The sequence below is a fragment of the Symphodus melops genome, assembly GCF_947650265.1.
Source record: "Symphodus melops genome assembly, chromosome: 21".
Lineage (NCBI taxonomy): Eukaryota > Metazoa > Chordata > Actinopteri > Labriformes > Labridae > Symphodus > Symphodus melops.
Genome location: NC_136711.1, coordinates 13,932,184 through 13,945,032, shown reverse-complemented (window position 1 = coordinate 13,945,032; position 12,849 = coordinate 13,932,184). Strand labels below are relative to the sequence as shown.

Below are 12,849 nucleotides of genomic sequence, written 5' to 3'. Positions count from 1 at the left end.
AACAAGCACTGCCTGCTTCATGCTCTTTCAAATATTTACTGCCTTACAGACTGCCTTTGTATTTGTTTTATTTTTTTCAAAGCTTTTCGGCTCACCTGTCATAAGCCACACCCATCACGAAGCACTTGACTAACACAGGAGGAAGGAACGGTCTTGAATTCATTAATAACTTGCACACATAGCGTACTCTATTGGGATTTAAACGTGATTCTGGGTACTTTCATCAGGAATATGGATTTTAATCAGAGTTTATTCGCTGCTTTCCTGCTGTGCTACATCTCTGGGATTGACAACAGAGGTGAGGCGCTTTTTTTCACTCGATGGTTGGACTTTTACACATTTTGTTAAGCTCTCCTTTGTTGGAAATATGTTTTCGTCTGTTTTTGTTGTTGTTGTTTAAAGGGTTTTAAATGGATCCTATGAATGTCCTACAATAGTCTTACTCCGACTTTAATAGCCTAGTCCAAATAGCCTATTTATCAGGGCTATTTACCTTTGTATTGTTTGGATAATTTGTCTGTGCCTTCTGTCCTCATAAGAAATTTCATTGGCTAAGCCCCGAAATGCAAAATGTGTAATTTAAAAGTTTGTGTGGTGAACACTTTTCTTCAAGATATCTTCAATGAGCTCCCCTTACAACACTCCAAATACTCCATTGTAAATCCTCTGTTGATTCAAAGATGGACACGGAGCATCAACACAGAAACACAGTCAAGAGGAGTAAGTAACGTCCCTTATTTAAACAAAAGAGAAAAAAGAGTGTATAAATATAAAACATAAAAAAGTGTATAAATATAAAACTTATATTTCTATTCCACAAAGTAAAACACATGTTTTTTTTGCTTATATCCATTTCAGAATGATAGAGAGGAGAACATTTCATATGCACTTAACATAAACAACAAAAAGCACGTCCTTCATCTGCAAAAGAACAGGTATACAAAGTGTAAAGACTTTGTTAATGTTCCTCAGATAATGCCCTTGTTTAATTTTCCAGATTAAATACAGTGTTGTTGTTGTTTTTTTCAGAGACTTTTTACATCCAAACTTTGTTCAGTTTTCAAGTGATGCTACTGGAAACTCTAAGCCATCTTATCCCAAGCAATCGGTAAGTAAGCATAAGGTAATTATGGATCAGATGGCTGGTTTGAACAACCATTCTCAAACTTGTTATTCTTCTTTACCAGGTGCATTGCTATTACCACGGCCAGGTGGAGGGATTTGAGGATTCAGTGGTAGCACTCAGCACATGCGCTGGCCTTAGGTTTGACAATCTCTTCTGCTGTTCCCAGTTCTGATCACTTTTAAGTGTGAAGCACTTTGTAACTGAGTGTTTTTAAAAGTGCTTTAGTTTGTTTAAGTGTTCAGTGGATCTAGGGCATTACACTGATTAAGTATTAACACGAATTAACTTTACATGGATCACTGATTTGTTTCGTTTACAGTATTTTCTGATCAAAATAAAGAAATAGGTTTGCCAAACATATTTTAAGGATTTCCTCCAAAACTGAAGCTTTGACCTTTGTAATGCTTAACACTTTCACTTCATAATTTTTGTATTATGTATTTGTGTCACTTTGTGTTCATCACTGACTATTTTAATAATTTATTCATAAGTTCAGTCATTTTTTAAGCAGAAATATTAAACATTTGCAGATTCCGACTTTCTACGTGGAACGGTTTCTCATTATTTGTTGAGAGCCACTGAAGGGTCTTTGAACTGTGCGTAGTTGGAATCCACGAGACATAACTCTTGGTTTCTTTAAAATTGTGAAAATATTTTTTTTTACAATGTTTTAACTAAATGTTGACCTGATGAGTCTTGAATAAGATTTTTAAGTCTGTTTGATAAAGAAGAAAAAGGTTAGTTGTATACCTTATGTTCTAAGAGACGTTTTTGATATTCCAATAAAGTATTCAAAGATTATGACCAAAGCCTAGGTAGAGCCAAACATTGAATTGTTTAATATTTCACAGCTACTTAGTATTTTTTCACTTATTTCAAGCTACTTTTGTTGTTTTTTTTACCAGTCAGACCTTTTTCAAATCGTATCAGTCTCCCTCTGCTCCTCTGGAAGTATAATTTGTGCCACTCCCAGCTTTAGCAGAGACGGAAACATTCCTTTGAATGTATTTCTGTTTTGTCCTTCTTCTCTCAAGGGGTGTGATTGTAATCGGAAATGAAACTTACGGACTTGAACCCGTGCAACAGTCTGACACAAACGACCACCTTCTCTACCTTTTGAACGACTATCAGAGTGAGCCCATTAAGTGTGGGGTCGTCAGCGAGGATGCATCAACACAAAGCCATGAACCGTTTGAGCCGGGCCAATCACTGACCAAGCTGCTGAGGGTAGAATGCTCGATTTGTTAATTGGAAAATACATTGTGAGCAGAAAAGAAAAGAGGCTATGGGTGAAATTCCTCTTTTTTTTTTTTATCTTTCAACAGAAGAAGCGCAATTTGCCACTCACCAGTTATGTGGAGTTGGTGGTGGTTGTCGATAATCTCAGGGTGAGTGTGTGTGTCTCTTTGAGCAAGTAGACAAGCAGTTTTACCATACCTGTGGAAGACAGCAATGTGCTTATTACTTTAACACCAAAAAATAATTTGCTGTGGAATATAATGCTTTAGTTATTAATTTAACGGTTTTAAATGTTAGGAATCAAGATTTATTTTTGTCTAAATTGTATTTCCAGTACAAATTGAAGAACGAAAACGAGACGGCCATACGAGAGGAAGTTGTGGAAGTAGCTAATCTCCTGGACGGGGTGAGAACTTAAGGGTCTTTGAAAGAACATTTTCTCTTATTCTGTTTTTTTTTTTTTTGTGCCAGCTCTGTGTCATAATTCGTATGCTTTTTGTTTTCTGTATTGCTTTAGTATTATAAGCAGCTGAATATCCGAGTGGTGCTGATGGGCCTGGAGATCTTTAAGGACAGTAATCCCTTCAGTGTGGAGGATTCTGCTGGACAGGTGTTATCGAATTTTGTTAAGTGGAGGAAGAAGAATCTTTTACCAAAGATCAAGCATGATGTTGGTCAACTTGTTGTGTGAGTATAATGGGGGGTATTTTGTTTCAGATGACATAGTTTGATTCAGTCTAGTTCAGACGTGTGTGTGGTCAAATGTGCGAGTTATGTCTTTATGGTTGGCTTGTTTCTCAGTGGTCGGAGCAGCCCGTACAGTGGAGGTATAATAGGAATGGCCTTCGTGGGGGCTGTCTGCTCTGCAGCGAGCTCTGGAGGAATTAATGTGGTGAGTTCAGCATCCATTTAACTTCTAACACCAGTTGACAGCATGGTGCTGTGGCAGCATGAGCTTTTGTGCGGAAACTGATACTACCTGAATTATTTATGGTAAATTCTGTAAGTGCAGCTTATTGACACCACAAAAGGATGTGTTGTTTATTTTGAGTGCTTTGACTGACACTCACGTAAAACAGGTTCAACTGGAACACAGAATTTGGAAGAGCCATGACAAGGCAACTTTCTTTGGGTTCATGAATTCTGTAAATTCCTTTCTATCGTGTTCCTTTGCAGAGGCTTTACGAGGTTCAGAAAGTGGATGTCAATCTGAGAATTCATGTTAGAAAAGTGTATTTAGTTTTTAACAGAATATTTCCTGAAATCCAATCAAATCTGTCTATGTGCTGCCCCACATTACCAATGAATAAATATATCCAATACTTTTACACTTAACAAAGATCCTTTCAGGCCAGATCAAATAACATGAACAAGTCTGCTCCAGATGTATGGAGATTAAAATATGAACTATTAAAGTTTTAATGATGGACACAATTTTTGATCTGAAATTCAGTATCATATATTTAGAAATACAAAGTCGAGAGAATTGCATCAATGATTGTACTTTGTGTCTGTTAACAGTTCTCTGGCAATGAAGTGGCCGCGTTCTCCTCTGTGATGGCCCACGAGATGGGACATAACCTGGGCATGAATCACGACGATGATCGCTGCAGCTGTGAGGGACAGTCCTGCATCATGGCCGCCCATGTCAGGTAATCTTGTACAATATGTCCCATGATAAGGAAGCAATGACAGTATAAAATCCTACACTAGTTTTACACCTCTAATGTAACAGCAGCGCTTTACAAAAGCTTAACTTCTCCATGTTCAAAATCCAGCTAGAACATTAAGGTAAACCAATTGGCCGCCCCTGGATATGTACAGCTATAGGCTTAAACCATGGGCGATCAAGCCATCATGGTAGCCACCACCAAACCTGAGGAATAGCTTGCCACCTTTAAAAAAGATCGGCCCCAGTACAGTATTAGATGGAAAAAAAATGTTATGCTTCCTAAAACTACTAATTATTGTAAACATTACTGCCAGAGAGATCCTCTGCACTACAATAATGATTGGTCAGTGATGCAGTGTCCCTTTTAAATCTGTATTTTTTTCCATCAATGGTTTTTCCTGTTTCCTGTAGTGGCTCCACAACGTTCAGCACGTGCAGTGAACAAGACTTTGAGACCCTGTTCATTCGAGGAGGAGCAGAGTGTCTGAAAAACCAGCCCAACCCATCAGATGTGGTCGGTACTGTTAAATGTGGCAATGGCCGGCTGGACAAAGGAGAGCAATGTGACTGTGGTACACCAGAGGTAGAGTATAGCACACACAGACCTATGCACAAAAGCACATCAAGAGTACATCACATTTATTTGAGTTTGATGACTTTACTGTAATATAAAAGTAGACTTTTTTTAAGACTATTTCTGAGAACACATGTTTGCAGACTTTTAAAGTCTTGCAAACAGTTGGATTATATTGAACTGGAAAACATTACGAAGTCAATGAAGCTGTAGAATTGTGGTAAAAGACAAACTAGTATTTAGATGTGGAGACTTTTTAGTTGAACACAAAATAACTTAATCTGTACAGTGACATGCACAGACATGGAAAAACCGCATTGACTTTAAAAGTAAGATATTCTGTCAGTGCTAACTGCTTGTACTTTCATTATTGGGGATGGTTTTTAAAAAATAGTCTGTCTCTATTCAATACAGGAATGTGAAAATGATTGCTGCGATGCAGCCACCTGCAAGTTTACATCCGGGTCGACGTGCGCTCAGGGGCTCTGCTGCAACAACTGTCAGGTCAGCATTATGTTGGACTTCAAGCTGCAGTTATGGTGTTATTGTTCACAGTGAATTCAGGCTTCACTTAAGGAAATCTTTTGACACTAGTAAACTAAATTTAAAAAAAATAGTTTCTTAATGTCATGTAATTGGTTCATGTCTAGGTCAGAGTAGCTGGATATAATTGCAGAGCGTCGGCCAACACCTGTGACCTCCCTGAATTCTGCGACGGCGTGACAGGGTTCTGTCCCGATGACTATTATATCATGGACGGCCTGCCATGTCTCAACAACGCTGCTTACTGCTATGAAGGCAGATGCCAGACATATGATCACCAGTGCAAAAATCTCTTTGCACCAGGTACTGTCAATAATGCCAGTGCTATGCACTTTTGATCATCACCCTAACTATTGATAATCCAGTCAATGATACATTGGCCTTTATGTATGAACCTCTCTTGGCTTTAATGTGTCATCTTGGATATTTTGTCTGTTTTCCGTAGATCCAGCAACAAAGGCTGACGATGTGTGTTTCACCCATGCAAATACTAAGGGTGATAGATTTGGAAACTGTGGACGCAATAGCAACCAACAGTTAATAAAATGCAGTCTTGAGTGAGTACTTTATTTTGTAATTATTGCAAGACCTTAACAATCCATGTAAGGTTTCTTTGGTTCCCTTTTTAAAACGCTATATAAAATGAATGTTATTATTATTAACCATATATATATATATATAGTAAAAGATGTGTAGATGTCTAGATACTTTAATAAGGTGAGTAAATCTGTGTCATCTCTGTTGTAGAAAGACACAATAAGATAAACTCAGGAGGATCAAGGTGGAGGCTTCCAATCTAACACAGTTTTGTCCTAACTGTGTTAATTTTATGCCAGCTATCATTCATTTTTGTTTTCAAAACTCTGGCTATTGAAATTGGCAAAATGATCCATGATTTCAGGGCAGAGCCTCTGAGTGTTGGTTTAATTTGATTTTCAAATATAAATAATCCCTTTCTCCTGAATTGCAAACTTCACCTTTGAAAAATTATAGAGCTCTTATAATCCAACATGTTGAAAGTGAAAGTGTTCTCCTCTGTCCTGCAATGCAGAAATGCCAAGTGTGGAAAGTTACAGTGCACCAACGTGGACCTTAACACTATCCCTCCTGGTGCCCAAATCACTGGCCAGGTCGTTGAAGGGAAAAAATGTGTTAATGCTGACTTCAACCTAGGCCCAGATGTGCTGGATCCCGCCTATGCTAACCCGGGCAGCCCGTGTGACAAAGGAAAGGTGCGCAGAAAGAATATTGAAGTGTACAAACACAAGAAGGAATGTAACCAGGAACTAATGTGATACAACAGTTCCAGAAAACAACCGTCATTGTGAAAATGTACACATGTACTTGTACTGATCAAGTTGACTGAATTAATGAATAATATGTTTTCTCTCTTAGACCTGCCTGGACTTTGAGTGTGTGAACGCCACTGCTCTGCTGCCCAACTTGAACTGTGAAGCCCGGACCACTTGCAACGGCAGAGGAGTATGTTTGCACTTTTTTTTTTCCACTTTCTCCATAACACCCAATGCTGAAAAAGTCTGACTTAGCTGTTGTGTTTCCTTCAGGTCTGTAATAACAGAGGGAACTGCCACTGTAACGATGGCTGGGCACACCCTAACTGTGACAAGTCAGGGCGTGGTGGTAGCATAGACAGCGGTCCTGCTCAGATTGGTGGGTTTGAATTGATCTATTTACTAACTAAAGGACACAGAAAACCACAGTCACAATAAATGCGATATAATGAAATCAGTGATGCAGTTCTTGGATGCTTAAGTGGTAATGTAATACACATTTCTATAGCCTTTAAAGGGCTTGTTTTAGTATGAATCATTCAGTCCTCTGCTGGTAGAACTGTGGTAGCAGTGAGCACTATTATTATTTTCAGTTTTCTCTCTTTATATGTGACGTTTTTTGTCTTCTAGGATTTTAATAGTGTTAAATTGTTATGTTTTATTTACCTATATCTTTACAGTATGCCAGCTGGTTAAGAAATCTTAAGTGTTTAGTTAATTGTATTCCCATGATGTTGTACTTTTGTAAACTGTACAGTACTAACTCTTTCTCCTTTCCAAATATTTAGTTTGTCGTGATGGAAAGATTAAGTTGATTGTTGGGTGTGACAGCTTTGCACTTTGGATTATTCTGTGCTGCTTCTTCGTCACACTTTTTTTTTTTTTTTTTTGCCACCATAGACCACTCCCTCAGGGACGGCCTTTTGATCTTCTTCCTGCTCGTGGTTCCTGTTGTGGTCCTCCTCATTCTGCTGTTGCTCTACATCTTTAAGAGAGATTCCCTGGACCCGTGCCTAAAGAGACGTCACAAGTAAACATCACCTCCCCACAAAATAATTCTGTTCATAGATATTTAAAGGACAGCAGTTGTGATGATTGAGTTTTACTTGGATTAAGATTTGTTTCTTTTAATGTTTTTTTCTCTTCCACAGGTCAAGTAATACTAACAAAGAAAATGCACAATCAACCCAAGATGTGAGAGCTGCCCCCTCCCAGGCTTCAGCAAAGTATACTTCTGATGGGGTAAGTATTTTCTTTCTTAATAGTAATAACTGCAGGGGTGGAAGACCTGTGTTGATTTTGCAGTAGAAAAAGCTGGTTTTATACAGTATGACAACAAAGTCACTCAAAAGAAGGATGTAGTGGTACACACTGTTCTCAGCAAAACCTTGATAATTTAAATGTCTTTTTTTCTTCCAATTCCAGCCTGGATATCCTTCCTCTACCCCACTTCCAGCTTCTGGGTATGAACCTAATTTAACCTTCTCTCTATCCATATTGTCCTTAACCATAAGCATGTATAACTTGTTTAAGTGCTTGTATAACTGGTTTAAGTGTCCTGTCTGTTAGTTTAAGGTATGGAGAACAGGATTATTGGAACGCAGACCAAGTCCCTGTCCCTGCACAACATGCACCACCAAAACAAGGGCCCGGGGTTCCTAAACCAATTCCTCCTAGGCAGTTACCAACCTAATCCTACTTTTAAGATCAATATTTTCAATGGTATTATCAATGTAAACGGTATGCTGCTGCTCAACACTGTATGAAGATACAATTTTTAAACAATGTGATAAGTGGACTCAATGTTGCCTGTTGCCATGGCAGCATTCTAAGGTCGATTGGTACATGGTGGTGGGTGAGGCTGGTGAATGTGCAACGTTTTATAAGAAATCACCAAATCTTTGTTACTACCTGTGATTTTTAAAAACTTTGTGAAATATTTCTGATCTTGTTGATTGCAATAAAATATGTTTAAAGTATTATGTTTCATGCCCCCGCCTTCATTTTGCTTAATTTATTCAATTTGTACAGTTATTTATATTATATTTATATTTTCTAAGCTGGTTGTCATTCATTTTTCTTTTATGTAACTATATATATTTTTATGTATGCTTTTCATGTCAAGAAACATGAGGAAATCAGGCTTCAGCATTGACTTTAAATATCAGGGGTCCAATCCATAACTATGGTCCAATAATAGACCAAACGTATTATTGGTCGAAATAACGTTAAATCTCGCGAGAGTCGGATGCGTAGAGTACTACCGGTTACATAAAAACAACTTCCTGTTTCCCTCAGCGTGGGTTTTTCTGTCACACTGTGCGAAGCCGTGCTCTCCTGCAGCAGAGGGGATTCATTCGTTTTCAAAATGTTGATTTTATCGAACAGGATCAAATTTTGCTCTCTGGCTTTCACGGCCGCGCGCATGTACAGCAGCGGTCCCGCGGCTGCAAACAACAACCCGGTGGTTTACTTTGACATTGCTGCAGACAACCAGCCTCTCGGCAGAGTCACCTTCGAGGTAAGAAGACGTGATTAAAAAGCTAAACCTTTATTTTAAGTTCCTTTGAGTGGGTGGATAAAATACAAACACTGGCAAAGTCTACTTTTTATATCCGAGCTGTGTTTTAGTGCATTTTCTTAGTCCCGGTTTTCTAAAGAACAACCTGTTATTTTTTGTTTGACCCCTGAGGCATTTCATTCTTTTCTTCTGCAGCTCAACGCCGACGTTGTGCCAAAAACTGCAGGTAAGCGGTGACCATAACCATTGTTTTTATTGAGTTGCAACTAACTTAATCTAGTAGTTTTCTGTGTCTGACACATGAGTTATGTGTATTTTAGATTTTAATTTAAACCATGCCTATCTAATGCAACATATTTCTAACATGTCTTTCCAGAACAAAGTAGTTCACAAAGATAAAGAACTGTGTAAAAAAAAAAAAAAAATCATGCAGAGGGGGTTCTGTTGTATCAACATTGCTTTGTTTCTCTAACCCCATAAAACGCATGATATTCGAAAATAGTCCAAACGGTGTAACAATGATTTCAATGGACAGAATTGCTTAAAATGTACCATGTACTTTGAAGGCATTCCTTTAGGTGAACCTGTAAATGATCAAGTTATTATTATTATTATTCAACCTCCATAAACTGTAAGAGGATTATGCTGACAATACTGAAATTGATCATCTTCAGTTTTTGTAAAGCAGGATTCAAGTCGTTTGAAAATGTAATGTTGGGACTTTGAGTAAAACAAAGGATCTGAACATCTTTTCCTTTTTTTTCTCCTTTTTTTTAAGAGTCATTATATTAAGCTCCACCAAGTGGATACCAGCTGCAGCCAGAAACTTAGCGTATGAGACGTCAGCGATTTAAATGTCAGATTAAGTGGCTGCTTAATACAAGAGTGTGACTTGAGCAACCGAAATTACAATTAAAGCAAAGCTGTTTTAAATACAAATGTTCTCCTTAAAAAGTTCAGTTGTTTTAGTGTCATGTAGTCCTGCTGAATGAAGTTTTCATTTACCCTCAGTCTTATTATCACATTTTAATTTGATCAACTTTGTTGTCACCAACTATCAGTACTTTATAGTCTCAGAGGGCAGGTGCAGCTGATAAATAACGGCTGTAAAAACTGCAGATGTACTTCTTTATTTTTCCTTTCTTTTATGCCCTGGCGTTCCTGCATGGGTTTTTTTTTTGTAAGCAAATGACCAGAGTGTGAATGTGTTGATAAATCTTTTGCCGTAGAGAACTTCAGAGCGCTGTGCACAGGCGAGCAAGGCATCGGTTACAAGGGATCAACTTTCCACAGGGTGATCCCCCAGTTCATGTGCCAGGTGAGCTTTTCTTATTTTTCTATTGTGTCCTTTTGTTGCTCTTCATTGCTCTTACAGTTGCGTGCGTGTTTTTTCAGGGTGGAGATTTCACCAATCACAATGGAACCGGAGGGAAGTCGATCTACGGGTGGAAATTTCCAGATGAGAACTTCAAACTGAAGCACACTGGACCTGGTAATCCTCCTGTTCTGTTCGTACAAGGATGCTCATGGAGGAGGAATTCCTTGTCTCTAGTTTTTCACTGATTCTGAGAATGAACGGCTTTTGAGGATAGAGAACGTTAACTGAGGAGAGCCAACACATGTGAAAACTCTTCTATGAATCAGGACATACAGATGCAGTCAGAGGAATATTACACACTAATCAAAGATGAATGCGTCCATCCTTCCAGACACCAGATGTTAGACAGGACTGATCAGCACCTAAATCTAAAGTCAGTCTGTTATCAGAGGTGAGTGCAGATTATAATGAAATGTACCATGTGGGATTGACAGGACAATGTGAAAGTACTCAGGCCAGTGTAAACTCATGACACACCGCCCTTTAGAATCTGTACTTCATGCATAGATGAGCCTGCTGAGTTTCCAGAGAGTCTTTTCTAACAGTTTGAAACCCGACTGGTTACAGATTAAACTGTTTACTGCACTTCAAATGTTGACAAGTATGTCAACGTGTTGGCTGCTGAGGAATACACAACCCAAAGCATATCTTTTATACATGTAATACTTTTACAAGAGGGGAACTCAAAATATAATCTGCATGAAGACATAATTTACTTATTACACGGTCTCTTTCTAATTTTCACCAGCAGGGGGCAGCATTGTGTTTGTACTTCTTGAATGAGTTGTTTCAAATGAACAAACTGGACATGTTATGTGATGCTGTGTCCTTCCATGAGCTTTTGATAAGAGACTGACACATGTGTTATTGATTAGGCTAAGTTAATGATGCGTTTATAAAAACAGAGGTTGGTATGTAAATTATGACTGGAGCAGCTGTATCCATAGAAACAGGGGAAAATTAGCTAATTTGAATCCAGCCATCGTTCATGTCATTATTTAAAGCTTTTCTTACTGTTACATGTTAATATGACTTCTGTAATACACTAAGCTGAATGCAAGAAATGTAAAATCATTTAATTTATTATGATGATATTGTTGCATTGTAGGTATTTTGTCTATGGCCAACGCTGGACCGAACACTAATGGATCCCAGTTCTTCATCTGCACTAGCAAAACAGACTGGTAAGTGCTCACCTTTGTTTGTTTTGTTTTTTAAAGTGGAACTGCAAACAATTGATGATTCTAGTGCATTATGTGTAAATTAGAAACTTGTCATTTTTCAGTTCTTTGAGTAAAGATTGGGTATTTTATTAATTTTTTTTGTATTCAAATCATTAATTACAAACCCACAATCCACACATAAAGCAATTCAAATTTCAATGAGACGTAGACAATTCTGCTACCTGCGGAGGATCTTTTGTTACCATAGCATCATAAGCACTTTGTTTATATGTGCTTTTTTATTACAAAGTCATTTAAGAGGTTTAAAAAATAAAATAAGTGATGCTTTTGATGATTGCCTGAAATAACAGAACCACCTTCTCTCTCTCTCATTTAGGCTGGACGGCCGACATGTTGTCTTTGGCAGCGTGAAAGAGGGACTGGATGTGATCAGGAAAGTGGAGTCCTTTGGTTCCAAGTCTGGGCGAACCTCAAAGAGGATCTCCATCACGGACTGTGGCGAGCTCAATGAGGCTGCATAAGAGCAGAGGACACGGTCGAAGTCTCTGCTCGTACTGCTGTGATTTAAATGTGTGTGTCTGAGTGAAAGAGGCTCTTTCTTCAGTCATGGTGCAGAGTTCTACCTCTCCTTACTGACGGTCGCTTTTATCAGACTCACAGGCAGTTTTTTCCTTTGGTACTTGCATTTCTGTGTTTCTTCAAGTAGCGGCAAATGCACTTAAAAGTGTCAGGCCACATAATGTGAACTAGTATTGTCGAATACAAAATCACGGGTTCTATTATTTTTGAAACAGAGCCATAATTCATTAACATACACTGGGAAAGAGTCATTTATATGAAAGAAATAAAGATTTTTTTTGCTTCATATGACCTGTTTAGGCTTTTTTTTTTTTACTTACATTTTAAACCCTTCGTAATTCATTGATCTTTCAAAGCAGTGGCATTCAATCATAAACTGACACACAGTATCATCAACTCTAAAGTTTTATTTGAACTCTTTAGCTCCATCACTAGGGTGTATTTTTTTTATCCCATAAAACGTACACAAGTCAGCGTCTTCATTTCCAAAGTGACACAAAATGTGGAATTAATTTAACCTGCATTCTCGGTTATGGCCAGCAGGGGGTGACAACACTTACTGCAAAAAGATGTCTTGATTGCATTGAAACAGATGTGAAAACAGTCTCACCTCTTAATTTCATAATGGTCTCATTAAGAGTACCGTTACACCGACTCGCAAACGTACAACCAGGAAAGAGTTGTAGTAATTCTCTATCATGTTGCCTTAACATGACTTTAATATAATTTCCTTAGGCTGGA

At 38.1% G+C, this 12,849-nt stretch overlaps 2 protein-coding genes across 2 annotated transcripts; both read left to right on the top strand.

Moving 5' to 3' along the window:
- Positions 1-99: 99 nt before the first annotated feature.
- On the top strand, positions 100-8,425 carry adam9b (ADAM metallopeptidase domain 9b). The gene is made up of 22 exons (XM_079333562.1): positions 100-298; positions 614-720; positions 859-935; positions 1,030-1,108; positions 1,188-1,264; positions 2,161-2,353; positions 2,452-2,514; positions 2,700-2,771; positions 2,883-3,052; positions 3,167-3,257; positions 3,887-4,017; positions 4,449-4,620; positions 5,026-5,115; positions 5,262-5,457; positions 5,600-5,711; positions 6,206-6,386; positions 6,550-6,636; positions 6,720-6,825; positions 7,347-7,476; positions 7,598-7,688; positions 7,872-7,909; positions 8,016-8,425. Exons 1-22 carry the CDS (start codon positions 232-234, stop codon positions 8,137-8,139), a joined length of 2,454 nt encoding a protein of 817 aa, XP_079189688.1. The 5' UTR covers positions 100-231; the 3' UTR covers positions 8,140-8,425.
- A 265-nt stretch (positions 8,426-8,690) lies between these two features.
- Positions 8,691-12,396, top strand: ppifb (peptidylprolyl isomerase Fb). The gene is made up of 6 exons (XM_079334186.1): positions 8,691-8,967; positions 9,163-9,193; positions 10,197-10,285; positions 10,363-10,459; positions 11,454-11,529; positions 11,906-12,396. Exons 1-6 carry the CDS (start codon positions 8,815-8,817, stop codon positions 12,048-12,050), a joined length of 591 nt encoding a protein of 196 aa, XP_079190312.1. The 5' UTR covers positions 8,691-8,814; the 3' UTR covers positions 12,051-12,396.
- The last annotated feature ends 453 nt before the right edge of the window (positions 12,397-12,849 follow it).

Excerpts from the sequence above, each read along its gene's own strand:
- adam9b (XM_079333562.1), top strand. The coding sequence starts at position 232 with ATGGATTTTAATCAGAGTTTATTCGCTGCTTTCCTGCTGTGCTACATC. Across the intron at positions 3,258-3,886 it reads GCTCTGGAGGAATTAATGTG|TTCTCTGGCAATGAAGTGGC; the intron begins GTGAGTTCAGCA and ends GTCTGTTAACAG. Across the intron at positions 6,826-7,346 it reads CAGCGGTCCTGCTCAGATTG|ACCACTCCCTCAGGGACGGC; the intron begins GTGGGTTTGAAT and ends TTGCCACCATAG.
- ppifb (XM_079334186.1), top strand. The coding sequence starts at position 8,815 with ATGTTGATTTTATCGAACAGGATCAAATTTTGCTCTCTGGCTTTCACG. Across the intron at positions 9,194-10,196 it reads CGTTGTGCCAAAAACTGCAG|AGAACTTCAGAGCGCTGTGC; the intron begins GTAAGCGGTGAC and ends CTTTTGCCGTAG. Across the intron at positions 10,460-11,453 it reads ACTGAAGCACACTGGACCTG|GTATTTTGTCTATGGCCAAC; the intron begins GTAATCCTCCTG and ends GTTGCATTGTAG.